General features: G+C 41.3%; 1 protein-coding gene across 1 annotated transcript; it reads right to left on the reverse strand.

Annotated features, from left to right (window-relative positions):
• Positions 1–27: 27 nt before the first annotated feature.
• Positions 28–27544, reverse strand: slc25a1b (slc25a1 solute carrier family 25 member 1b). The gene is made up of 9 exons (XM_080418987.1): positions 27133–27544; positions 21458–21565; positions 9116–9215; positions 7713–7851; positions 7025–7109; positions 3527–3631; positions 3174–3289; positions 2267–2340; positions 28–1609 (listed from the first exon to the last, which is right to left on the reverse strand). Exons 1-9 carry the CDS (start codon positions 27239–27241, stop codon positions 1495–1497), a joined length of 951 nt encoding a protein of 316 aa, XP_080275113.1. The 5' UTR covers positions 27242–27544; the 3' UTR covers positions 28–1494.

The following is a 27544-nucleotide window of genomic DNA, read 5'->3' on the forward strand; positions in this document are numbered from 1 at the left end:
GCTATATTTGAAAAATCGTGATTTTTTTTTTTTTAGCGAGTCTTTGAATATATATTTTTAAAGAAAACATTAGTAACTCAAATCTTTGCTTCTGGGTTAATTAAAAAATATATATATCTCCAAAAAACTGTTTGGATTTAGAAAACATTCTTAAGACTCGACCTCAGGTCTTAATGGGTTAACTAAACACAATCCTGGAATGGAAGATTTAACGAGAAGGCAATTAAAAGTAGTCAACAATCATTAAAAGTAACGGAATGAAGGCCATTCTTGTTTAGGTGAATTACTTTGCTTAAAAGTAAAAAAGGAAATCTGCAATAAAGGCCTTAACCCCAACACCTCTACCATGGCTATAAGAAGAAAAGCACCATTCTTGTCATTTCTTTAAGACATAAAAAGGAATGAAACATCGCAAAGCAGAAATCCCATGAAAATGTTAATTATATAAGTAAAAAATAATAAACATCTGAAGGTGCTCTAGAATTGTGTACATTCAACAAGAATTTGACTGCTAGAAGTCTTTGTAAATGAATCATACAAATACATAGTAGGCACTTGTACTAGGAGACTAACTTAAAAAGGCAACTAAAGCCTGATCTACAAGCTCACGAGGTTGTGAGCTTGTAGATGAGCTGTTGTCGGTAAGCAACACCTGTCGCACAACTGAGTATAAATCAGGATTCAATACATTTCTGCGACTGTTAAATATAAATCACCTGACAGCATCTCTACAATCTCAATTCCGTCGATTTGCTTGACAGATATTTGAATATATATATATATTTCATCTCTATTCAAAATACAATCTTCATAAATGCTTGATGAACGTGAACGTGAAATTAAGTAAGTAAGGCATTTATAGGTTTTAATTGCATCCGTCGACAGAAATCAACTAACAATCACACTTCTATTAGCATCGATAGCCTATAATCTCTTTATTAATCCACTACTTGCATATACAAACTGGTCCTTAAAATAATTAGTCTGCTGACCATCTCGTCCCTCATTTCAAGTATAATCAGTGAACATTAACTACTGTACCTCACATTAAGTTGGAACTATTGTATTATGAATTTATTATAATTATTATTAACTATGTACAACATAAGATCAAAGTTCTGTAGAAGGCTGGCTCTGGTGAAACAGGTCTAGACCAGAACGAATCCTTCATTCCTTCCCTGAGCTCTAAAGGAACGTCCCTGTTATTAGAAATGAAGATGAGAGGCTACAGGTGTAAACAATTAACGTTGCGATTATCTCCTGTGTTCGCCTATCCCACAGATATGGATTAGAGTGGCTGGCTTTAAAAAAAAAAGGAGTTCTACATCAAATGACTCAACTTAAACGTTAGTTGTTATGGAGGTAGATATTATTACAACCTAAAGAGTAGCGTTGTTGCTGAGACAGGTTTGGGACTTTGGCTGTTGGAGGTCCTGTCCTTTAGCTTTTCCTGCTAGTGTGTACTCATCACTGTGGGGGGTGTGGGGTCCCACTTCAGTCTGTCTTCCAGACCTTGTTGAGGATCTTCACGACTTCCTCATAAATAATGAAGACGATGGCCACGTCCATACACACACGACCCAGTCGAGGTACGGTGCCTTTGTAGAAGCTGCATGGGACAAAAGAGGAGGAGAGTCATTAGCTTAGAGCAACAGTGGTTCTCAACCAGTGGTCCTTGAGAGGGGTTCCAGGTGGTCCCCAGCTAAATGATGGAGAGTTGGTAACCAAATGGACCCAATAATTCATCTTTGCTTTTAAAATTTTCTATTGTATTTTTGTTGTTAAATGAAGTGAGATTAACTTTATAAACCCCTCTGTATGTTCTAAATCTCACCTGCACAACCCACATTTATGCTGTTTTTGCTTCATTTGTTATTGTTTTATGTATGTATGTAATATGTATCTTTTGAAGCGAACTTTTTAACTCAAATCTTTGCTGATGGGTGTCCCTGGAACAAAGTATTTTACAAATGTTCGCTTTAAAAATATATATATTCAAAGATTTGCACAAATATTCACGATTTTTGAAAAATAGCAGATCTACAAGCTTGTATTATCTGCTATTTTTGAATATCCAAAGAAATCTGAAATGACAGAGATGCGTTCCCAGATTGAATGGTTTAAATTGTGTTGTTTTCTGTGTATTTCTCGTGGCCGAAATGCCTCTCGAAACTTCTCAAAACTTTTCTAGTATGTTTCTACTACTACTACTACTACTAATACATCTACTCCCTCCAAACCCGATGCATATGGCATAAGAACTTACGCTGCAGGTCCTTCATGCTTCATGATCTGCGTGGCACAGTCCAGTGTGCTTTTGTACTTGTGAGCCTCCAGACCCTGTTGAATAACAAACACTTGTTTTACTTTTTTTTTTGTAACATAGTAGTTTTTAGTTTTGCTTTTTTACCTGGTTTTCTCCCCAACTGTTTAGTCGTCGTTATGCCAATTGATTACCTGCCCGCAAATATACGATCTACAAGCTCACAACGCCCCACACTACGAGGCGTTGTGAGCTTGTATATCGGGTATTTTCACAATGTGTGCCTCTTTCTTGCGTAATATTTGACAATTTGGTATTAAAAAGATCTTAACCGTCATTAAATTACCCTGTGTATATATATATATATATTATATATACACTTTTGCTGTATGTCGGTTTGTTTACTGTTGAGTGAGAAAACAACATTGCACATTAAGCTAATCATCTGGTGACCCCCCTAAAATAAGCCATTGGTATAGACGCTTTAAAGCCGGATGCTTAAAATTAGAGCGACAAAAAGTCTTAGGAGTCAGGTTTGATTTTGACAACACACAAACCACCCACAAATATATATGATTATTAGGCACGTAACGACTCACTCAACTCACGATATGATTCCAATCACGATACAAGGTTCACAATACAATCTTTCACAATTTTTTTTACACAAATCCAGTATTTTCTTCCCTTTCATTTTATATTATGTTGTGTTTTCTCTTATCAATTCTCTTACAAAGATCCTGTATTTTCTTCTTTTTTTTGGCTATTTTTCGCATCACGATACATTTTTTTATTAAATCAATTTAAATAGTCACCAGTTTGAATCGATTTAAGATAAATCGTTACATGCTTAATGATTATTATGATTTATATTATGTGTCAGCTGTGGCTATAGAAGGAAGTGTCATACCTGCATCCTAGTCTTTAAAACATCTACAGGAGTGTTTCCAAACACACTGACAGCTCCAGCGATGGCTCCAAACAGTCCAGTTATCAACGGATTCATTGCCTTGTTAGGATCGTCTCCTGGATAGTTCACACACAGAAAGCTACGTTATTGAGATGAACATGAATGTGTTGAACATGATACTATGGTATGACAAACAAACATATGTGTGTGTGCGTGCGCACACACACACACACACACACACACACACACACACACACACACACACACACACACACACACACACACACACACACACACACACACACACACACACACACACACACACACACACACACACACACACACACACACACCTTTGTACCAGTTCCTCATTCCAGTCATGACGTAGAAGCGAATGGCCTGGTTGGAGCCCTGCTTCAGGATTGTGGCCGTCAGTCCCTGGTACGTCCCCTTCAGTCCTGTTAGAATAATAATAATAATAATAATAATAATAATAATCAGTCCCTGGTACGTCCCCTTCAGTCCTGTTAGAATAATAATAATAATAATAATAATCAGTCCCTGGTACGTCCCCTTCAGTCCTGTTAGAATAATAATGATAATAATAATAATAATAATCAGTCCCTGGTACGTCCCCTTCAGTCCTGTTAGAATAATAATAATAATAATAATAATCAGTCCCTGGTACGTCCCCTTCAGTCCTGACTGAGGAGACCATCAGTTAAAACAGCACTTAAGACAATGTGGAGATCTAATCTAAACCACCTTAACGTGCATCCGTTATAACAGCAATTAAACAATGTGGAGATCTAATCTGAATCATCTAATATGCGAGACCATGTGAGTCATTGTCTCCGCCGGAGGCGGAGAGTATGTTTTCGCTTCGTCCCGCTGTGTGTTCACCTCCCTCCTAGCCAAGCTAACATTGGTCAAGCTCCATGTGACACGTGTCAATATGTTGACACCAATGCCTTTGATTGGCTAGAGGGACTTATGACGAAATAAAATCCTATAAATAGGTGTGTCACTTCAAAAAAACATTTATGTTTTTTGAAGTGAGGTAAGACAGGATCAATCAGTCTTGATTGTACCTTCCAGTACAAATCACCCGTCCGTGCGTGTGTGTCCCTCTGAGAACACCTAACATTGGTCAGTTTCACGTGACATCACAATATGTAATATAAATATATAAATAGCTTAGACAGGAGAGGCTGAGATCACACAATGCAACTAACTCCCATTATGCAAACTGAAGAAGAAGAAAATGAGCATCTGAAACCTGATGAAGAAGCAAAGGCGCAGAAGGCCAAAGCTAAGAAACAGAGAGAAAGAATCAAATTAAACAGAGACAAAGAATCCCTAAATGACAGAAAACGAAGACGAGCCACAAATGCTGACAACATGACACAGCAAAGATTGCTACAATCTCTGGAAGAAAAAGTACAAGAGTCTGTAAGGAACATCGAAAGGAAAAGAAGGCACTGGTCACAGTATTCAAGTAATGAAAGACAACATCAACAAGCACATAACACCAGTAAGAAGAGACGCTACAGATCACAAGAACTAGAAGTTGATGAAGCTGCTGCCGTATTCTTAAAGAAGATGTCAGAAAGTGGACCCAATTATGTCTGTTTCTCCTGTGAACGAATGCTCTACAGAGAATCAGTGGCAGAGTTAAAACCTGCAAAGTATACAGCAACGATAGATATTGTAAGTCTCCTGGACAAAGACCCAACTGCAATCAAGCAAAACAACACTTGGATCTGCCACACATGTCATCGCTCCATTAAACTAGGGAAACTCCCTACACAGGCTTGGGCTAACAACTTATTACTCGATGCCATACCCCGAGAACTGCAGGAACAAAAATATCCAACATCACCGCAATTGATTCACAAAAAGATTGTAAGACAGGAATAGTTAATGTTACACTATCAAGCAACCCAAGACAAAATATTATTTTTAGAACATATTTTTGACAATAAATATTTCTTTATGTTCCTCTTCTCAAGGGTACATAAATTACTTTAACATTCACCTTTTAACAAACTTTTTGTTTAACTAAAAGATATATCTTTTACCCTACTTTATCTCATTAGTTATTGCTATGATAATATAATTGCTATATATCAGATGCGTCATAGTATATATACATTTTTGTAATACAGTAATACATTTATGACAATTAATATTATTGTCTGTTCTTCTACATAAATAACCTTAGATGTATGTATCTTTTTTTGTTCTCTTTTTTTTATCTTATTTTTTTTCAACATTGGAAGACAAAATATGTTTTTTAGGAAAAAAAAATGCGAATAAATATTTCTTTAACATTCACCTTTTAACAAAGAACTTTTTGTTTAACTAAAAGATATATCTTTTACCCTATTGTATCTCATTACTTATTGTTATGATAATATAATTGCTATGATATAGTAACATGTTCTATTTTACGTAAGAATTACGCACACACACACACACACACACACACACACACGCACACACACACACACACGCGCGAACAGCCTTATTCCATGCAGTTGAAGCACAAGGGGCGGGCCTGGCGGGCTATGTTAGTGCAGTGAGTGGCACTTGGGGCAAATGCAGTCCCCACAACATCAGTTACGATTCTGTGCCTATCGGTACATAACTCGGACGGCGCTTAAGTCGACTAGCAGACCATCGGCCGGTCGTCGCGGGCACTCGCGCCTGGAGGCGCTCGGGCGCGACTCCTCGGCCTCAAGGTCTGCTGAGTCGGGGCGCCTCCGTCATGGTCCAAAACTATACTTTATCAGCGGAAAAAAAGTAGTCCGCGGTTGTTTGAAAAAGTAATGTCCCAAGCAGGAGTCAAACCCCGGCTCCCAGTGGTAGTGGGTGGGGAGTCCAATGATTATCGAAGTGCGCCACTGAGGCTTGTGCTAGTGGTGTAAAGTAACAAAGTAGATTTTAGTACAATTTTGAAGTATTCGTACTTTACTTGAGTATTTCTCTCATATTATCCATTTTATTTTCAGCGTTCCCCTAACGTAGCTTCCTGGTTGCTATTTTGTTGTTGTGGTCGTCGTGCTCGCATCAAAGCCCCGCCTCGCAGCACCGCCCGATAAAACAAGCGCTCCCCTGTCAATTTCCCTGGAATGCCAATTTCCCTGTGACATATACATCTATAGGCTACACGGTAACAACACAGCACGTAGGCTTCAGTAGGACTGCTGCCAGTATCCTATCTGCACGCAGAAATGCCTCAGCCACCGTGGAAGAAGAGAAAGATACTCGTTCAAAGCAAACTTTTAGTTGCAGCCCCTATAATTCATGGCATTCATTGCAACACGGGCGTTTGTGTCGACACGTAAATTGAAAGCGAAACCTAACTGCAACATGCAAAGCGAACGCGATGCGAGACCTAGCTTGTTGGAGACCCAGACAGACAGACAGCTTGGAGAGGCAGACACACAAACAGCCACGCATGCGCGCGACTCTCTATTGTATATTAGGATGTATAAAAATCCTTTGAAAATAGCAGATCTACAAGCTCACAATGCGTCGCATCGCGACGCATTGTGAGCTTGTAGATCGGCTATTTTCAAATAACCCAAATGTATATAGAGAGGTTGAAGTGGCTAATGTGTGTTTTGTAATCCAAATCTACAAAGTAACTAGTAGCTAAGGTTTTCAAATAATTGTAGTGGAGTTAAAGCACAATATTTGCCTCTGAGATGTAATGGAGTAGAAGTAAAAGTATTGAAAATTGGAAATACTCCAGTAAAGTAAAAAATACCTCAAAATTAGTACAGTGCTTGAGTAAATGTACTTAGTTACCAGCCAACACACACAAGTGAAGAGTCCTTCCTTACCCTGAGTTCTAATGATCTCCCTCACCCCATGGAAGAAGCCTCTGTACTTTGGGTTTGCTGAGGTCTGGTCATGGATGAATTTCACCTAAAAATAAAACATATATAACATACAATATATTATATATATAGCATATAGCATATAATATAATATAGCAACATACGTTTTTCAGAAAACTGTTAGGATGTAGAAGGCATTTTTACGTAACATTATAATGTTCTTATTTTGATCATAAGACCCAGTTACTGAATGTCAGTCTCCAGGTTTTCTTCAGAATATGTATGACACTATGGCACTATGCCACATTAGGAGTCCACTGGTACTGACTTTTCAAGGACCCCAAAGGGTCCATTTGGTTCCATTGGTACACTCTTAAGGTCCTTACACACCGGGGCGAATTCTTCATGCGAATAAATATGTTTTTTTTTTAAACCTTATAAAGTCAATGCAAGCGTCCACATCAGTTTCGCGAAGCGAAAAAGCGTCTTTTAATTATTCGGAACGAGTCCGAATTTTGCGTATATTCGCATATTCGCCGGTGTGTAAGGACCTTGTGTTTCTGGTAATATTATTGTCCGATCATTTGTATGTCTGTGGCAAAAATATAATTTTAACAAAAATGTCCACCACAAGCCAGCGTGGTGCTGACCCCTGATGCAGGGTGTAAAGGGCTGTGAGCCCGGGGCTGACCTTGACCGTCTCCATGGGACAGACCACCACCACAGCCTCGGCCACGCCGGCCCCCAGACCACAGAGCATCCCCCGGGTGCTGTCCAGTTTACCAGACTCATCACGCATCTTGTTACTGAGGAACTCAAACACTCCGAACCTGGAATCATGGAATGACAAAACAGAGCCAACAGTATATAGTACTGTATGCATTATGGAATAAAGTCAAAATAAAATGTCTTGACTGAACCACTTTGTCCCAAATCTGTGATTTGTGACTAGTTCTCTGTTTCCAAAGAAAATGAATGTATGTAAGATGAGGATGTTTAAGGTATTACATTCTATAAACCTATGTTGCTGCTGTTCTACACACAGCCGACCAGTTGAATAAATCACAGATTGAGGCTTTAAGCTTTTATGAAATATCCGACACCGTTCATATGTATGGAACATGCTTCTGAACATGTATTCTATTGCTATAGTGTGACCACTTCAAATACTCTTTGATCTTAAAATAACGAATGACCCGAAAATAGCTGATCTACTTGTACAGATCAGCTCTTTTCGGTGCACAACATGCTCCCATAGAAGCATATACCTGCCAACCCTCCTGGATTCTGCAGGAGACTTTTATCTGACCATTTCTCCTTCCCTAGTCCTTTTCCTCCATTTCTCCTTCCCTAGTCCTTTTCCTCCATTTCTCCTTTATTTCTACTGTTTTGGGGGATTTCACCCTTTTTGCGTGGCAACCCATGTGTCAAAGGCCCATATAACTATATAAGACCTCCCCTCACTGATATGCAGCCACGGCCATTCATGTTCATTTGCGTAGTTCCTTGGGTTTTTGATATGCAAATCACCATGGCTGCCAGTATTTCATTGTTTCGGAAGGTCTCTCTCTCTCCCAAAAAACTCTCTTTCTGAGAGAATGGGAATGTTACTCTTTTACTGTCGCTTTATGTCTGGATAAACTCCAGTCCCACATACAGTGTACACATACACTCCATGTATCTAAGTGATCAAATCAAATCAATCATATGAATTTCTATAGGCCTACGTTTAGCTTTTTAATGGATCCTATAAGTAAAGCCCGATAAAAGTATCAAACTGGAAATGATATCTACTCTATTAAAATAATTCTGGGGGGGGGGGGGAAACCCAAAGCCCCCCTACTTGGGGGTGTGGTCAGTATGTCTTCTTTTATCTGACGGTCTGAGGTTGACAGGTATGAATGATAGCAGACATGCTGACTTTTATGGAATCTAATGACTGGAATCAGTGATGATGATGACTGAGAACTTGAATCCATGAGTATGGTAATAGGTATGTGTAAGTGTGTGCATTGTGCGTGTGTGTGTGCGCGTGCGAGCGTGTGTGTGTGTGTGTGTGTGTGCGCGTGTGTGTGTGTGCGCGTGTGTGTGTACCTGACAGCTGCCTTTGGTATGGATCCATACACCAGTGAGCTCAGGCCTCTGTACAGACCCAACACACCATGACTCCTCACTGTCTGCTTCACACAGTCACCTGGAAGTGAGACAGCAGGACACAGGTTTTGATTGATTGATACTGTACTTAAAGGGATACTTCACTTTCACATAAAATAAACATTTAAAAAATATATTAACACACAGTGCCAAGATCGCATCGATGCGTTCTTTTGAATTTTCATTGTTTAATCTGTGATCGCACGGCTGTGTTTATTTCTCATCAACACTTTCGTTTTCCACTTACGTCACACTCACCCGGAGCCGGATGTAAAAAAAAATTATTCATTTCCGGGTCACGTTGTTTTTCTCCGGTGATTTTCGGCCAGAATAAGGAAAAACATGGTTTTTCACACGGTATAAAAGACAAACGGACAGCTCAACTTCTATTTTCTTTGGTCCGGGTGACTAACAGTCATCGTCGTAGTGTATCACATCGTTTTCAGGCCGATCAGCGGGCCGGGAATTGTCGAAAACGTCACATCCTTTGTGTATGGCGACTACCAAACATCTTATTTAGTCACCGAGAGGCTAAATCGGGGGGAAAGTTTACCTGCCAGACGCGCTGTTTGTCATTAAAATCACTGTTCCAGGGTACTGCGTTTGTTCATTTTATTAAAGTTTAAAATCATTTCATTTTAGCGACATCATGACAAAGTGAATCATAGTATAGTGTTGCTCTATACCGTGCGGTTAGCAAAGTTTGACTTCCCCCGTTCACCCCCTCTCCATTTCATTCATGAGAACCCGCAGGTGAACAGCTGACTTTACTACCACTGCCTGACTGACGTAGCACCAACACCACGTGACCTCTTTGTGAATGACATGATCAATGAATCAATTAAAAACCATAACAACTCATTATAGCTGCCTATACCTGTCACCAACATTCCGGCCCCTAATTATTACATATCATTACACAGTAATAATTACCAAAACATTACAATTTTCTTTTTAGCGATTTTTTTGTGCGCAAGCAGTTCATAGTTCGTTAGTCCATTGCAGGTCTTGATCAACTTTTCTTGAATCGAACCCCCCCCAAAAATCAAGTTAATCCAAAGTCACGAAAAAGGTCAAAGTACTCCAATGTCAGGCAAATGTCTAAGTAATCCAAATCCATATGGAAAAGAAGCGAAGCCTTCACGACTCCGTCGACTCCTGAAGAAGGCAGATCTTTGTCACAGGTCTGCAGAGAATGCTGGTCCGGGTCTTAATCCGAACCTGTCGCACAAGTCCATTCTTGTCTGGCATTGTCTCCGTAATCCTCCCAATGATCCAGGAATTCCGAGGTGCGGAATCGTCCATTATGAGCACTATGTCACCGGGGATAAAGTTCCGCTTGATCTTTGTCCATTTCTGTCGTTCCTGTAATTGTGGCAGATACTCCTTAATCCACCTTTTCCAGAACAGATCCGAAATGTATTGCACCTGCTTCCATCTCCTGCGTGCATAGCTGTCCTCCTTATGAAACAGACCAGGTGGTAAGCTGGGCTTGACTTTAAGAAGCAGAAGATGATTGGGTGTTAAAGCTTCCAAGTCATTCGGATCTGTGGATTCCTTAGTGAGAGGTCTACTGTTGAGAATTGACTCCACTTCGCAGAGTACTGTATGGAGTCCCTCCTCATCCAGACTTTGTGTCCTCAGAGTGGAATTGAGAATCTTCCTGATGGAACGAATTAACCTCTCCCATGCTCCGCCGTGATGTGATCCGGTAGGAGGGTTAAACGTCCACTTTATTCCTTTCAAAGCGAGCACATCATTGATCTGCTCCAGGTTCCATCCTTCCATGGCTCGTTTCAGCTCACGCTCTGCGCCGATGAAATTAGTGCCATTGTCAGAGCGTAACTCTTTGATCTGTCCTCTTCTCGCAATGAAACGTCGCAAGGCATTGATGAATGAATCTGTGTCCAAAGATGAGGCAACTTCAATGTGTACAGCTCTTATTGTCAAACATGTGAAGATTACTCCATATCTTTTCACAAGACTCCTACCACGCTTGATGTCAAATGGTCCAAAGTAGTCAACTCCGACATACGTGAACGGAGGTTCTCCTGTTGAAACTCTGTCACTAGGCAGGTCTGCCATTTGTTGTTGACCTGCAGCTCCGTGCAGCCGACGACAGATGACACATCTGGAAATGATCTTTCTTATGGCAACACCTGCAGCAGGAATCCAATAGCGCTGGCGAAGCCTCGATAACATATGGTTCCTACCGCCATGGCCAACCTCTTGATGTATCTGGCGTAGGATGAGGTCTGTGATGTGGAGATCTTTAGCTATTATGGCTGGATGTTTAGACTCTTCGGGCATGGCGGCCTTACTAAGTCGGCCTCCGACTCTCAACACACCATCTTCCAGTATCGGACTGAGTCTGTAAATGTGACTGTTCCCTTTCACACAAACTCCCCTTTGGAGGCAAGAGAACTCTTCAGAGAACCTTCTCATTTGACAGAACTTGATTATCTCCAGTTCAGCTTCTTTGATCTCTTCCAATGAGAGACAAGTCTCCGTGTTAAGAACATCTTCGTGTTGGGTTGCATTTAATGCTGGCTGAGAAGCACATCCAGTGACTTCTCTCCTCTTCCTGTTGTTCCAAAGTAATGTTCTGAGCCTCAGGATCCATGCCATCACTCTTGTGAGACGCCTCCAAGACGAGCTGCGGTTAATCAACCCCATCACAGCATCATCCTCCTCTTGCTCCACAGAGACAATGGCAGCTGACACCTTAACCTCTGGATCTTCGGGTGGAAGTTCTCCCAAGTTGTCTGGGTTACTAGGCCAATTTTCCTCCGGTTGCATGAGAAATGGAGGTCCAGATATCCATGTCTTGTCCTCAAGGAACAGCTCTGCTCTCATGCCTCTAGAGGCAAGGTCTGCAGGGTTGTGCGCTGTATTCACATACCTCCACTGTGATGCATCGGACATTTTGAGGATCTCTGTGACTCTATTCGCTACAAATATGCGAAATCTTGATGATTCGTTCTTGATGTATTTCAGCACTGAGGTACTGTCTGACCAGAATACACTGTCTTGCAGCTGCAGTCTTATCTCCTTCCTCCATAGCTTGTCCATGCGAGCTGCCACAACAGCCGCAGTCAACTCCATACGTGGGATAGTCACAGGCTTTAAAGGTGTCACCCTGGATTTTCCCATTACGAAGGCAATGTGGGTCTGAGATCGGTCATTGCGCAACAGCAGGTAAGTGACCGTACCGTATCCCTCCTCACTTGCGTCAGCGAAGTGATGCAATTGGGCGCTGGTTGCTTTTCCAAAGTTGGGCGTTTTTAAACATCGTCTGACGCTAAAGCCCTCCAACAGATGTAACTCTTTGAGCCAGTCGACCCACTCCTGTGCCACAGATGTTGGTATGACATCGTCCCATCCTAGCCCCTTCCGGCATAGGTCTTGAATAATCCTCTTGGCTGTGAAAACCACAGGGGACAGAATTCCAAGAGGGTCATAGAAAGAGCTGACAGTAGAAAGGATTCCTCTACGTGTCAGTGGTCTGTCCTGAAAGGTGATACTGAACTCAAAGGTGTCAGACTGGACACACCAACGCACTCCCAGTGCCCTCTCAACTGGTAGGATGTCGTGGTCCAAATCCAGGTCTTTAACCTCCTTTGCTCTTTCCTCCTCCGGTATTGCTGCCAGCACACGACGACTGTTACTCAGCCATTTTGTTAAATGGAAGCCTCCCTTGGCGCAGAGGTTTACCAAATCCTGATAGAGAGATATGGCTTCATCCTCTGAGGCTATGGAAGCAAGGCAGTCGTCAACATAGAAACTGTGCATGATGGTCTCAAACACAAGCTGGTTGAAGAGCTGTTTGTTATCTTCGGCACACTTCCGGAGAGCAAAATTAGCGCAGCTTGGTGATGATGTTGCACCAAACAAATGGACCACCATCCTGTATTCCACCATTTGTTGACTGAAGTCCCCATTGGGCCACCAGAGAAATCTGAGCAAGTCCGCATCTGCCTCTGGCACTCGAACTTGATGGAACATGGCCTCAATGTCAGACATCAGAACAATGGGCTCCATCCTAAACCTGGTCAAGACTCCAACCAACCCGCTTGTCAGGTCAGGTCCTTGCAAGAGATGTGCATTGAGCGATGCACCCTGAAATGATGTTGCACAATCAAAGACGACACGGATCTTTCCTTTCTTGGGATGGTATACCCCGTGATGAGGGATATACCAAACCTTGCCGTCACTTCGCTCAAGACCTGTAGCTGGCACTCTCTCAGCGTATCCACTGGAAATCAAGTTGTCCATAAATGCAGTGTAGTCCTTATGGAATGGCACATCCCTGCTAAACCTCCTCTTCAGGTTGAGGGTGCGTTGCCCTGCAACTTTACGATTGTTGGGCATGATGATAGTTTTGTCCTTCAGTGGTAATCCAACAACATAATGGCCATCAATCAGTTCCACAGTTTCATTAACCATTTCCAGAAACTTACAATCCTCCCTTGACAGCCCTTGCAGTTCGTCTTGGCTATTTTCAGGGAAGTCTGTCTTGAATTGTTGGTTCCAGAGCTCGTCAAGAGTGACAGCAGAGATTCTGTTAATGTTAACTGTAGATTGAGCCACAGGATCGTCACTGCAGTCTCCTCCAAGTGGCCCATTTACAGTCCATCCAAGCATCGTCTTGACTGCATATGGCCCTCCATCCACACTTCGGATGACGTCCAGTGGTTCTAAGGCTCTGGGGACATTCAAGCCAATCAACATCTCCACGTCTGCATCTATCTGTGGCAGATAGACGTGTTTCAAATGAGGCCATTTTTCCAGATCTTGCGGACGTGGGATGTTACTTCGATTGACAGGCATTTGATGTTGTGCAAAGATTTTAGGCACTTCACAGTACCAGTCACTGTCCAATCCAGCGACTTCCAAATCGGATGCAATGCAACTGTCAACCACCTTTTCTTGGCCCATGGTACGTAAAAGAATCTTCGTTTTTCTACCAGAGAGTCCCAGTTTATCCATCAGACCCGTTGTGCAGAAGGATGCTGAACTCCCTGGGTCTAGAAAGGCGTAGGTTTCCACTGACCGTTGACCTTTACTTGACTTCACTTTAACAGGTACGATGGCAAGCTTGCAATCTCGGTCACCGGCCCCAGTGAGACCACCGGTGTGAACTTCAATTAGAGCTCTATCCACTGCTCTGTCTGAGTTGCTCCTGCCTTTCTCTGCATCTCCAGTCTCCCTAGAGTGGATATGAAGCAAGGTGGGGTGTCGTGAGCCACATGTATTGCAAGACAGACGTTCCCTGCAGTCTCTGCTGATGTGCCCAGTGCACAAGCATCCAAAGCAGACTCCATTCTTCTTTAGGAACTCCATCTTCTCACTGTGAGCTCTCCTCTCCAATAGAGTACACGACTCCAGTGTGTGTCTACCCTTATTGCAGAAAAGGCAAGTCTTCTCATATCCATCCTCTCGGTTCTCCCAGTGAGAGTCTCTTTCAACTGTAGTTAGTGTGGCAAAACTACTCCCTCTAGCCTGAAGACGAGGCACAGGTCTAGCTCTGCCACTTTCCTTGGAAGGAGCATCTTGTATGTCTCCGAATACAGGGTCTGTAGTAATTCTCACTTGACGCTCAATGAAAGTCACAATATCGGCAAATGTAGCTCGTTTGTGGTGCTTTTCCTGGATGTTACATGCTTCTGTTCGCCACGCGTCTCTTAACTTGTAGGGCAACTTCTTGATCACAGAGAGCATGTTTGCAGATGTATTCAAGTCACATAGGTTATACACGTCTTTCATGGCATTGCAGCATCCGCGTAAGAATAGGCTATACGCTTGTAGGGCTTTCCCATCCTCCGACTTAATTACTGGCCATGAGAAGATTTTATCCATGTAAGCGGATGCTATGACATGCTCATTTCCAAAGTGTTCCTGGAGTAAAGCCTTTGCTGTAGCATATCCAGTGCCATCAGTCATGTGTTGACAACTTCTGACTAGCTGTTTAGGCTGGCCCCTGGTGTATTGCTCCAGGTAGTGCAGGCGATCAACAGCATTGTCAGTCCTCCCTTCTATGGTCTGTTCAAATGACTGCATAAAACCATGGTACTGCAATGAGTCACCGTCAAACAGTTGGATGTCTCTTTTGGGTAGTGAAGCAATGCATTGCTGATGCACCAACATTGAAGTTATATCGTTTTGTTTTTGCATTATAGACATCATGTTGTTCTGTTCACTGCTGGTGTTCCTAGAAACAGATTGTGGAGGCCCTGTAGCCTTTGTGACCATGATCCGTCTCTGTGTGAGCACTGAGTGCTCTATAGCATTTGATACTGTACTCTGGGTCTGTGTGAGTGCTGAGGGCTTCTGGAGATGTTTGGCTCCATCAGGTTGCCTTTGCTTTGGCCTCGTGCCTCCAACGTATGCAGGTTGTCCTCTTCCATCCTTAGGTGGTACAAATGTCTCTGCATTAATGTTGAGGCCCTTTTCAAAGTAGGATTCCATTCCATCCAATTTCCGAGAAGCAACGCTCCGCACCCCTGACCCAGAGGTCCTCAAAACATTCAGCTTTGCCGCTGATGCGGCTATATCTGCTTCAAGCTGAAGTTGTTCCTTTTGTTTTCTTATTCGAGTGGCTTGTTCTTCTAGAGCATGCTTTATTTTAGCTTCCTGTCCTTCAAGAGCATGCTTTTGTTCAAGCAACTTTTGCCGAGCCATTAAAGCAGCCATTTCAGCCTCGGCTATAACACATGCAGATGCCGTAGAGGAAACCTTTGATCTCATTGAAACATGAGTCTTGTTGCTAAGGTTTGATATGCTGTCATATGGTTGAACATCCTCCTGAGCATCATAAACATGATGTGACTGAGGCACAGTCACTTCCACATTTTCCAAATTTTCCACATCCCCATGTTCTCCATTTTCCTCCTCAGCTGCCTCATGCTGCTGGGGCCTTTCAGTAGGCCTGTTATGAGCCTCTAGCTGAGGTTGGCTTGGGGGTCCTCTGGCTACTGAGAACCAGGCATTAACATCTTCAATGCATCCATCTTTATATTTATTGACCTTTGAGAACCAGTTATTTTGCTTTTCTTGTTCATCAAGTGGAATAATAGTCATTAAAGAATCATGCAGTGCATTGGCATTTTCAGACACTTTCATCAAGGCATCAAGTTGTGCTTTAACCAGTGAAACATTTTTCTCCTCTTTCATGAGCTCTTTAATGGATGTTATCAGAGCTTTTGTTTCCTCCACTTTCCTTTTGCGTTCCTTTTGGATTGATTCGATTTTATTTGCCAGTGCCTTTTCTGTGAGATTTATTTTCCTTTTTTCCATGTCCTGTTTTCCAACGTGTGAAGCAACTTTTGTTCCACTCATTTTCAATGTACAACGAAATGATAACAGTCAGTGAGAATCCAATAGCCAGCCACATAAACAGCGATCGGAAAGAGAGCAGTGCACGTCAATTGTTTGTCACACACACACAATACAAGCTTGGCCCGGCGGGCCGCGCACACACAGTGTATTCAACACAATGACAGTTTCCACTCAGCAGCAGAACCATCTCAAACTGTTCCAAACGAACCAACATGGGTCAACAGCAGAACGAAAACGGGTCGGGTTACGTTACCGCTCGTCCTCCGCGATACGCTCCGTTCCGTTCCGTGTGTGTGCGTGTGTGGCTCCGTGCGTGCGTGCGTGCGGGTCATTCCATTGTTTGTTTGCATGCCAAGCGTTGCTCGCTTGCTCCGCGTCCAACGTGTGACTTTTCGGGTCCTTCCGTGGCTCCAATCCGTCTCCTTTGTGTCACTTTTTGCTAACAAATGTATGGCGACTACCAAACATCTTATTTAGTCACCGAGAGGCTAAATCGGGGGGAAAGTTTACCTGCCAGACGCGCTGTTTGTCATTAAAATCACTGTTCCAGGGTACTGCGTTTGTTCATTTTATTAAAGTTTAAAATCATTTCATTTTAGCGACATCATGACAAAGTGAATCATAGTATAGTGTTGCTCTATACCGTGCGGTTAGCAAAGTTTGACTTCCCCCGTTCACCCCCTCTCCATTTCATTCATGAGAACCCGCAGGTGAACAGCTGACTTTACTACCACTGCCTGACTGACGTAGCACCAACACCACGTGACCTCTTTGTGAATGACATGATCAATGAATCAATTAAAAACCATAACAACTCATTATAGCTGCCTATACCTGTCACCAACACTTTGAATGACCGGATATGACGTGGGCCTGTTTGGGAGGGGGCGAGCGAGGTGATCAATGTTTGGATGTGCTGCTCTCTACTGGTGGAACAATCGTAGGTGCTTGACAACACAATCAGAGAATGTATTTGAATGAAAAATTACAAAACAAAAAAATTAAAAAACACGCAAATTGCTGGCACAGGGGTGAGTACATTATGAATAAACTCTGGCAGTCAATGTGTTAAAAATAAATGAAAAAAGTAATGGAAAAATCACGGCCCCCTCACGCATTAGAGTGTCCTACTAATGTGTGAGGGGGCCGTGATTTTGCCATAACTTCTTTCATTTTTTTTTAATATTTATTTTTAATGTTTATTTTATGTGAAAGTGAAGTATCCCTTTAAGTACAATTTTGAGGTAGTTACTGGTTTTAGATGCAAATATTGTACTTTTTACTCCAGTACAATTGTTTGAAAACTTGAGTTACTTTGTAGATTTTGATTATTGTTACGAAACATGCATTAACCACTTCAGCCCTATATACATTTCGGCCGTTTGAAAATAGCAGATCTACAAGCTCACAATGCGTCGCGATTGCGACGCATTGTGAGCTTGTAGATTGGCTATTTTCAGATTTTTTGCCATTTTATACATTTATACGAAAACTTGTGAAATGGGACATTCTGCATAATCAGTAGTACTTTCTACTTTGGTACTTTAAGTGCATTTTGAATTCCGGACTTTTACTTGTAACGGAGTACTTCTACATTGCAGTATTGATACTTTTACTTAAGTAAAACAATTGAGTACTTTTTCCACCACTGGTAATAAGTAAGACAGGAGGGTAAAGGTCAGAGCAGGTGAGAAAGCAGGATGTAATAAATGCTCAAATAAAACAATAAAGAGTCAAACTAAAAGAGCAAAAGTGTCTGCTTGCTCCTTATCTCGGCCCTTTTATAATTTTATGATCACACCATTTATTGCAGCACCTTATTAGTGTTGTACATTTAGCAGTCATCACATGTTAAAAGCATGTTAACCTTGAACCTGAACTATTAACCAGGTTAACTGTTACAGTATATAATTCACGAGTCTATTGTCTTAAAAGTGACCTGAAGCATATATGATACAACAGGGTTATGAAGGAAATATCTAGAGATGTTTTATAGTCTGTGCCCCAATAACCTGGAAAGCCTATACGTTGTAATACCCTTCAGTACGGGTAAGCATCTGTGCCCTTTTCTTTTAAAATAAAAAAATCAGAAAACTTTAGAACTTTAGAAGGCGTTTTTTTTTTATCTGGCTCAGTAGTCCAGGCAAACTAGCTTATTTTGGACCAAATCAAAGTAATTGACTTTTTTTCTTCAGAGACCATTTCTATGAAGTCACCAGAACAACATACTAAAAGTCCTAAGAAATCCTAGTTGCGTAAATATGTTTAATTGCCACCAATCCGAGATGTCCTCCCATTATTGTCAGAAAGCCATGTAAAATTACCAGTCCAATTTCCATTCCTGGGATTTCAATTGACTTCCAAAAACATTTTGAGGTGAGGAATTAAGATAAAATACCCCGAGTGAAGTGCAAGGGAGGCCATGTTTTTTTTTGCATGTGCATCTCTATGTGGCTTTTTGACAGTAATTGGTGCATGGACTTGGATTGATGCCAATTAAACATATTTCCGCAATTTCTTAGGACTTTAAGTATGTTGTTCTGGTGTCTTCATAGAAATGGTCTGTGAAGAAAAAACATTCTGTTACAATTACTTTGATGTGAAATGTAGTTACATAAACTGTGCTCTGAGATGAAAGCAGACAAGCGGCAGACAGACAGACAGACAGACAGACAGACAGACAGACAGACAGACAGACAGACAGACAGACAGACAGACAGACAGACAGACCAAAGTCCAGCAACTCTCTGCTAACAGTTAGAAAGTGGGTCAATGCACCTACACAATGGATCTACAAGCTCACCTACACAATGGATCTACAAGCTCACCTACACAATGGATCTACAAGCTCACCTACATGAATGGATCTACAAGCTCACCTACACAATGGATCTACAAGCTCACCTACACAATGGATCTATAAGCTCACCTACTAGGGGTGTGCCGATATATCGTCCCGCGATATATCGCGATACGTTTTCGTGACGATATGTATCGTTTTGAAAAAGAAAATATCGTTTTCAATTTTTTTTTTTACAATAATAATAATCAGGCATGCAAACAGCCCCGGGGTGAAAAGGGTGACAACATGTTTTTTTTTTTCGGGTCAGGTGTCACACTATTGCCCTATTTGGATTCAAAACGGCTATTGTAGCTGAAAAGCTACAAGTTCGCATATCTGAATAATGCAAAAACAGAATTATTTGTTTGCATTTGCTTTTTTTTTCCCCCATATATTTTTCATAATAAAAAAAGTGCGTATCGTATCGTATCGAAGTTGTGAGCCAAATATCGTATCGTATCGTTTGGTGAAATTAGTGTATCGGCACACCCCTATCACCTACACAATGGATCTACAAGCTCACCTACACAATGGATCTATAAGCTCACCTACACAATGGATCTACAAGCTCACCTACACAATGGATCATTATGCATTAGTGATTCACACATATGTAGGTCTATATGGTCTCTGTTGCGGCGTGCTTTTGAATCACACCGCACTCTATCCGAAGTGCCTTTTAGATGGCCTTTTAAAACACCATTCTGTTTGCTGCTGCTTTTAACAGTTATTATTTCCCCCCTTTCTGATCGCCTTTTAAAACACCTATATTTAATAATATAATATATATTTTTATTCTACTCGTTTATTTAAAGGACCCCAATGGAAACAAGCCATGGTGCCATGTACAATACTATGCTAATAAACGAGTAGAAATCGAAACGAGTAGAAATCGAAACGAGTAGAAATCGAAACGAGTAGAAATCGAAACGAGTAGAAATCGAAACGCGTCGCTTTGCGCCGCGTTTCGAGCTTGTAGATCTGATGCTTTTGTGTGTAGTATGATCAAGCAGGGCGTTCATTTACGAAAAAACACAAAAAGTTAAAATATGTAGTTAAGAGGTTTCTGCCTGACAGCAACGATATCCTTATCAGATGGGGACTATAGGGGAGAATCAGGAGAAAACTGATTTAAACAATGTTGATGACAAGTATCAAGAAAAACCTGTCAAGTCCATCATATAGTCATCATGGCCAACTCAATTAATCCATTAAGACTGGGAACGCATCTGTGTCATTTTAAGATTGATTTGGTTTTTCAAAAATAGCAGATCTACAAGCTCATAGTGCGGCACCGAGTGCCGCGCTATGAGCTTGTAGATCTGCTATTTTTTTTAAAGATTGTGGACAAATTGTGCAAATCTTTGAATATATATATATATATGTATACATATATTTTTAAGCGAACATTTTTTACTTCGATCTGTACCTCTGGGGGTCCCTGGAACAACATATTTTGAGATGGCGGTCCGTGGCCATATATACATTATATATCATTTTGCAGGTCCTTGACATGGAAAAGTTGGAGCACCACTGATATAACAACATACTGATAGGATCTATCAGGAGGGGGGACTACAAGGGGAGGTACATGTAAATTCCCATCTCTTTTGTACATACACTAGAAGAAGAAGCATTAACAACCAGGCCTGCTAACGTGCAGGCCACGTTAGCAGCTAATGCTGTGTGTGTGAGGGCGCGCAGCCGACACAGAGGCGCCCGTGCGGCTAGGCTCGTGCGCTGGGGTTGCTCGTGCGAGGCTCGTGCGCTGGGGTTGCTCGTGCGAGGCTCGTGCGCTGGGGTTGCTCGTGCGCGGGGGTTGCTCGTGCGAGGCTCGTGCGCGGGGGTTGCTCGTGCGCGGGGGTTGCTCGTGCGTGCGCGAGCAGACACACTACCACAGCCACAGGCAGACGCACGACCATATCCAAATTGTCAGCGGCGCATGCGCAGGATGCCAATTGTAGTATAGATATAGTCTTGTTTACATTTCTGACCAATAAAGTATTCAATCAATCAGCCAAATCGTACAATATTGTAAGGAAAAACATGTCAGAATAATAAGTCATTGCTAACAGAAGAACAGATGTTGACAAAAGACTCACCAACGCCTTTGAACTTGGGAGGGTTGGCCTTCTCATCCAGCTGCAGCTGTGTTTTCACGTACTCAGTGGGGAAGGTGATGCAGATCTCTATGCCTCCTGCAAGCCCACCTGGAACACATGATCACACCAATCACCATCACAGACCCAGCAGGACACAATACAAGCATATTGTCTCTGTCGGGGCTAAACCTCATATGAACCAAACTGTTACTTTTCAGGATTGAAATAAAACCAGAAAAAGTGCTCCTCGGAGCACAGGTCTCCCACCACCAGGTCAGGTAGGTTATTGTGGGCCAGCAATGTTCGAAATTCGCCCATCAGGATGTGAAAAGGGTGGCATTTCTTCCTCGACCTAGTGGCAATGTGCGTGAAAAGTTTCACGGCGATTGCACACTGTGTTCATGATTTGAGGCATTTTGTTCAAAATAGAGCACTCCTGCAAACTTTGTAAGCCCATCTTAGCCAATCAGGATGGAATATGAAAAATCTGAATGCCCCTTTTGGTTTAATGACTACAGAGATGTGCGTGATGTTTGGAAACAATCTGTAGGAGTAATATAACATTATCTTTTTTGCAAAGATCGTCCTCCTGGTATAACAGGCCCATGTGGTTTAAAGGGGGTTTTGCTGCTGCTTTCACGTAATGTTGGAGGGCTGTGGGCTGTTCACGAACCCGCCTACCAGTGACATCATCGAGCTAATAGAAACTTCAGGCTTTCTATTCGTAGAAAGTTATCATGCTATAATACAAGCCATTGTTTTTCGCCTAATGATGTCACTGGTAGGAGGGTTTCTGAAGTTTCCACAGCCCTCCTTTGAGACACAGACAGAGTAGGGAAGAAATTGTACCATTTTATAATGAGCATTAGTCAGGACCAAGTATAGGAAGATAGGTTGAAAATGGTTGAAGTCGTCCTTTAAGTGTGTTTTAAACTGTTCCTTGTTTTGCTGGGGACCCGCTGGAACCCACTCGAGGACCCCTGGGGGTCCCCAGACCCCTAGAGGCTATTTTTCCACAGATGTGTGAGTACAGGTGTGCCTTGAGATTGACCTTTTGTGTGTAGACATGTCGTGGGCACAAAAGGTTTGCAAACCCCTGTATTACCACAGCTATGGTATTTGAGGCATGCAGCGTTGTCAACAAGTCAACAACAACCACACATCAGGCCAAGTTGCACACTAAATTATATTTTCTAATGATAATCAAAGTTCAGAAGAGTAAAGTAAAGTAAACTAAATGTTGTTTTTTTCTTTTTTACATTTATAACTAATCAATCAATATCCTTTTTGTTTTGTTTTGAAAACTCCATGTTTCATTTAAAATGTTAAACATGAATGGAGAGACTGTATAAATGATAAGAGAACAGAATGTCCGACGCATCCTTGCAGAACGGTGCGGTTCCACCTTAAGAGCCAGTGGGTTGTCACATCTGGCGTTCAACTGCAAACAGAACGGCAGCAGCTCATTGGCTGAGCTGCAGAGCGAGTGATTCTGCCCCACATGATGACACTCCCCCCTGGGGGTGGGTGTGGGGGGGGGCTACTGTACTGTTACTGTGTAGCTTTCAAAACACTGCCTTAGTAACATAACATACTGTAGTTATATTTCAACTAAGATGTGCTAACTATTAAACCACACAGGGACAAATCACAAAAGCACGGACATATTTTTTTCAACGTTTGGAAAAAACTCAGATTCAAATGCAGAAGTATTTTCATACCAAATTAGGAGCTAAATCTTATTATTTCTGATTGCACCTAAATTAGTGTATATTAGGAAAACATAAATTGTCATTTAAAAATGACAAATATGACACTTTTTTTTTTTTAAACGTGCATGCTTCAGTGTGTCATGCAGTGCAATCCAACACATCGCTGCACACAACAACATGCAGGGTCAGGCCAAGAGTCCAAAATGTCAAAGGTTTAGGATTCTTTCTTAAAAACAACATGGTTTTAATATTTCTCTCACACACACACACACACACACACACACACACACACAAAACAGTGTCTTCACCAAGTCACAGCAAAAACATTTCTGGTGCCAAGAGATCATCAATCAATCATGGTCAGTTTTGACACACACAACCTCGGCATTCCTCTGGTTAGAAGATGCTTTACAGCCAAATGAAGCCAAGAGAAACCCTGACAAACAGAGCACCTGCAATGATGATCCCAAGCCTTCATCTAGTACCTTCCTTCCTAAGCTGGAGAGAAGAGATGCAACTACTTTATTAAGTTCAATTAATATATGACTGATGTGTATGAGAGGACACACTGTGTGTGTATACATTACATTATATTATAAATACTGTATGTCATGGTGTGTACAGAGAAATACTCTGTTACAATTAAGTAAGAGGCCTGTGTTCAAAATGTTACTTGAGTAAAAGTACAAAAGTATTGGCATCAAAATATACTTAAAGTACCAAAAGTAATTTATTTTCGAATAGCCTCGGTATAAAATAGGGCTAAAGTGGTTAATGTGTGTTTTATAATATAATAATTGATATCTGCAAAGTAATGCACGTGTGTCTGAGTGTGAGTGTGAGTGTGAGTGTGAGTGTGTGTGTGTGTGTGTGTGTGTGTGTGTGCTGAGGTCGACAGAGCAATGTGCTTGGTCATCGTGGTTCACAGAACTGAGATATAAAAAAAAAAGGTACTGCAGTCCCCAATCCTCTTTCTGACTGTTAAAGCTGCACTATGTAACTTTCCTCTTCTCCCCCGGATTTTAATCCGGTTTCCTCCTCAAGTGCTGACATTTTTACCATTGAGCTAATAGAGCCGGCCTGCTTGCTCAGGGGATAAATGTAATCTTGACCATCAGGTCAAACCTTGTGTCAGATCCTGTGTCTAGGTGAGACATGACCTTTGACACCATCTAAATGTCTCAATAGAGGAGCAGGGAGACCAAATACAACCACCCCAATTATATAAGTTATATATATTGTGTTAACATTCTCTACCATACAGATTGTATAAGTTATATTGTATTAACATACTCTACCATACAGATTGTATAAATTATATTGCATTAACATTCTCTACCATACAGATTGTATAAGTTATATTGTATTAACATACTCTACCATACAGATTAAATAAGTTATATTGTATTAACATACTCTACCATACAGATTATATAAATTATATTGCATTAACATTCTCTACCATACAGATTGTATAAGTTATATTGTATTAACATACTCTACCATACAGATTAAATAAGTTATATTGTATTAACATACTCTACCATACAGATTATATAAGTTATATTGCATTAACATTCTCTACCATACAGATTGGACAAACATTACATTTTATTAATTAAAAGACAATTACTTAGTGCTGCTTTAGGGGATCTGCATGGGTCATTAGAAAACACCTACAAAATACCTTTACATTTGATCATGTTAACAGATTATAAAGTCAACTCAGGAAAGATAAGTGCATGATTTTGTTGCCCACATCAAACACCTGTCATAGATTGATAAAACTGGTCAATATATCCCAGCAGCACCTGCATGGTTAAAGAATGTATGTAAAGAAATAATTATGAATTATTTTGTATTATTTGTACAATATAATATAACATATATAATTGTTGTGGTTGTATTTAGTCTCCCTGCTCTTCTATTGAGACATTTAGATGGTGTCAAAGGTCATGTCTCACCTAGACACAGGATCTGACACATGCTGTACCTGTATTTTGACCTGAAGGTCAAGATTGAATTTCTCCCCTGAGCAAGCAGGCAGGCTCTATAAGCTCAATGGTAAAAAAAAAAAAAAAGAGAAAATAATAATAAAAGTCAGCACTTGAGCAGGAAACCGGGTTCAAACCCGGGGTAGAAGAGGAAAGTGACATAGTGCTGCTATAAGAAGAGTTCAGCTAAGTTCAGTTGTAATGCATTTAAAGAGACATGCACAGAAAACAGCCCTGGTACATCCTGTACCAACTGACTGTATAGCATAGTAACTGCTGCTGCTGGGCTGAAATAACAAGAGGTTCCATGATCCCGTGGTGTAAAGTAACTAAGTACATTTACTCAGGTACTGTACTTAATTACACTTTTGAGGATTTTTTTTAACTTACTGGAGTATTTCCAATTTCCAGTACTTTTCCTTCTACTCCACTAACATCTCAGAGGCAAATATTGTACCTTTACTCCACTACAATTATTTGAAACTAACTTTAGTTACTACTTTGTAGATTTAGATATTATTACAAAACATACATTAACCACTTCAGCCCTGTATACATTTTGGCCATTTGAAAATAGCCGATCTACAAGCTCACAACGCGTCACATTTTCATGTGTAAACTTGTGAAATGTGACAATCTGCAAAATTAGTACTTTTACTTTCAGTACTTAAGTATATTTTAATGCAAATACTGTTGTACTTTTACTCAAGTAAAAAAAAAGTTTGAATACCAGACTTTTATTTGTAACAGGGTATTTCTACACAGTGGTATTTGGTACTTTTACTTAAGTACAAAATGTGAGCACTTCTTCTTCCACCACTAATAACAAGATAGTTCCATCTTAAAAGTATGGACCCCCCCCCAGCCCCAGAACAAGTCTAACTTCCTGTATAGTAGCTCTATTCTGTATAGAGTATAGTAGTAGTGGTACTAGTTCCTGCTAAGATGACACAAACATGGCATGCACACACACACACACACACACACACACACACACACACACACACACACACACACACACACACAGGCTATAACTGTCTTGTTATTAGACATGTACACTACACTGGGTTTAATGTAGTTATAATAAAAGTTAAAGCTCCACTGAGAATGATCAGCATGAATTCCTGCATCTTCTTTCAAACGACCATGCAGCAGCACCAAATGATAGCATTAAAGAGCTAACACTACGATCAGCCCTGAAACATGACTGTCATACCATGACAGTCATGGCGCTACTTGTTCCTGTTTTTTGAAAGTTTTACATTTAAAACCCGCACATCTACTTAAACGTTCAGATTTCAAATATAAAGTTCTGACCTCATGGCTACGGATGTTACAAGTTAAACCGCCCGGGTATAAATACATGTATCATCCGTATTGTTCAATAAAAAGCTTTTTAATCCAATTGCCGTCCATTTTCTCAAACAAAAATTCATATGCTTTCAACTACGCGACCCTATTGGTTGGGAGGTGTATTGCACCCTGATACATTATAAAACAAATTGAAAATGTCCGGCAATCGGATAAAAATGCTTTTTATTGAACAATACAGAAGATACGGGTACTTAGACCCAGGCGCTTTAACTTGTAACATCCGTGGCTTTGGGGTCAGCACTTTATATTTGAAATATGAACGTTTATGTAGATGTACGGGTTGTAAATGTAAAATCTTCAAAAGACAAGAACAAGTAGCGCCATGACGCTTGTGACAGACGAGCGTCACGTGAACCACGGCTAGATCAGTACACTACTCTGAAATGCACGAAAGTAGCCAAATATATGCTTAAAGATGTGCTATATGTTCAGTACAGGACACTTATAATAGTAGGACAAAGGATCAGACATTTAGATCTCATTCTAGCTTGGAAGAGTTCAAACTGTTGGCAAGACTTCACTCCGCTACTTTGTAACAACAATGTTACTTACATTGTTGTTACAACACAGCGACTTTGTAGCAAACTGTTCTTACCTGCCATGATAGCTTTTCCAGGGTGAGTGAGTTTGGCTTTCCCTGCCGGGGCTGCAGCCGCCAGACAGCGGGGTCTGTGGAAGGGATCGAACCGAGGGCTTCCAGACATGGTGGGGTTTTTGTAAAGCCTAAACCCTAACTAACAGTGTTTGTTTCAGCAGACTCCTGCAGATCAGATCAGATCAGATCAGATCAGATCAGATCCATGCATCCATGCAGCCTGGGTGCTTGGTGCAGAAAGAACAGCCTCACCAGCACACAACAGGGTTGAACATTGGACTAAAGGACTTGGTTCCAACTGTTCACAGACTGATAAAGAAAAGGAAGCCTGTGTACTTTTACACAGTGAAGCCCCCCCCTGATCCCCTGATCTCTCTCTCTCTCTCTCTCTGGTTCAGAGGCTGATAGTATG

Source organism: Gymnoscopelus braueri, assembly GCF_963280865.1.
Source record: "Gymnoscopelus braueri genome assembly, chromosome: 22".
Lineage (NCBI taxonomy): Eukaryota > Metazoa > Chordata > Actinopteri > Myctophiformes > Myctophidae > Gymnoscopelus > Gymnoscopelus braueri.

Coding starts and splice junctions, on each gene's coding strand:
- slc25a1b (XM_080418987.1), bottom strand. CDS start 27,241: ATGTCTGGAAGCCCTCGGTTCGATCCCTTCCACAGACCCCGCTGTCTG. Junction 3,632..7,024: donor GGAGATCATTAGAACTCAGG/GTAAGGAAGGAC, acceptor TTATTCTAACAG/GACTGAAGGGGACGTACCAG. Junction 2,341..3,173: donor TTTTAAAGACTAGGATGCAG/GTATGACACTTC, acceptor GTTATTCAACAG/GGTCTGGAGGCTCACAAGTA.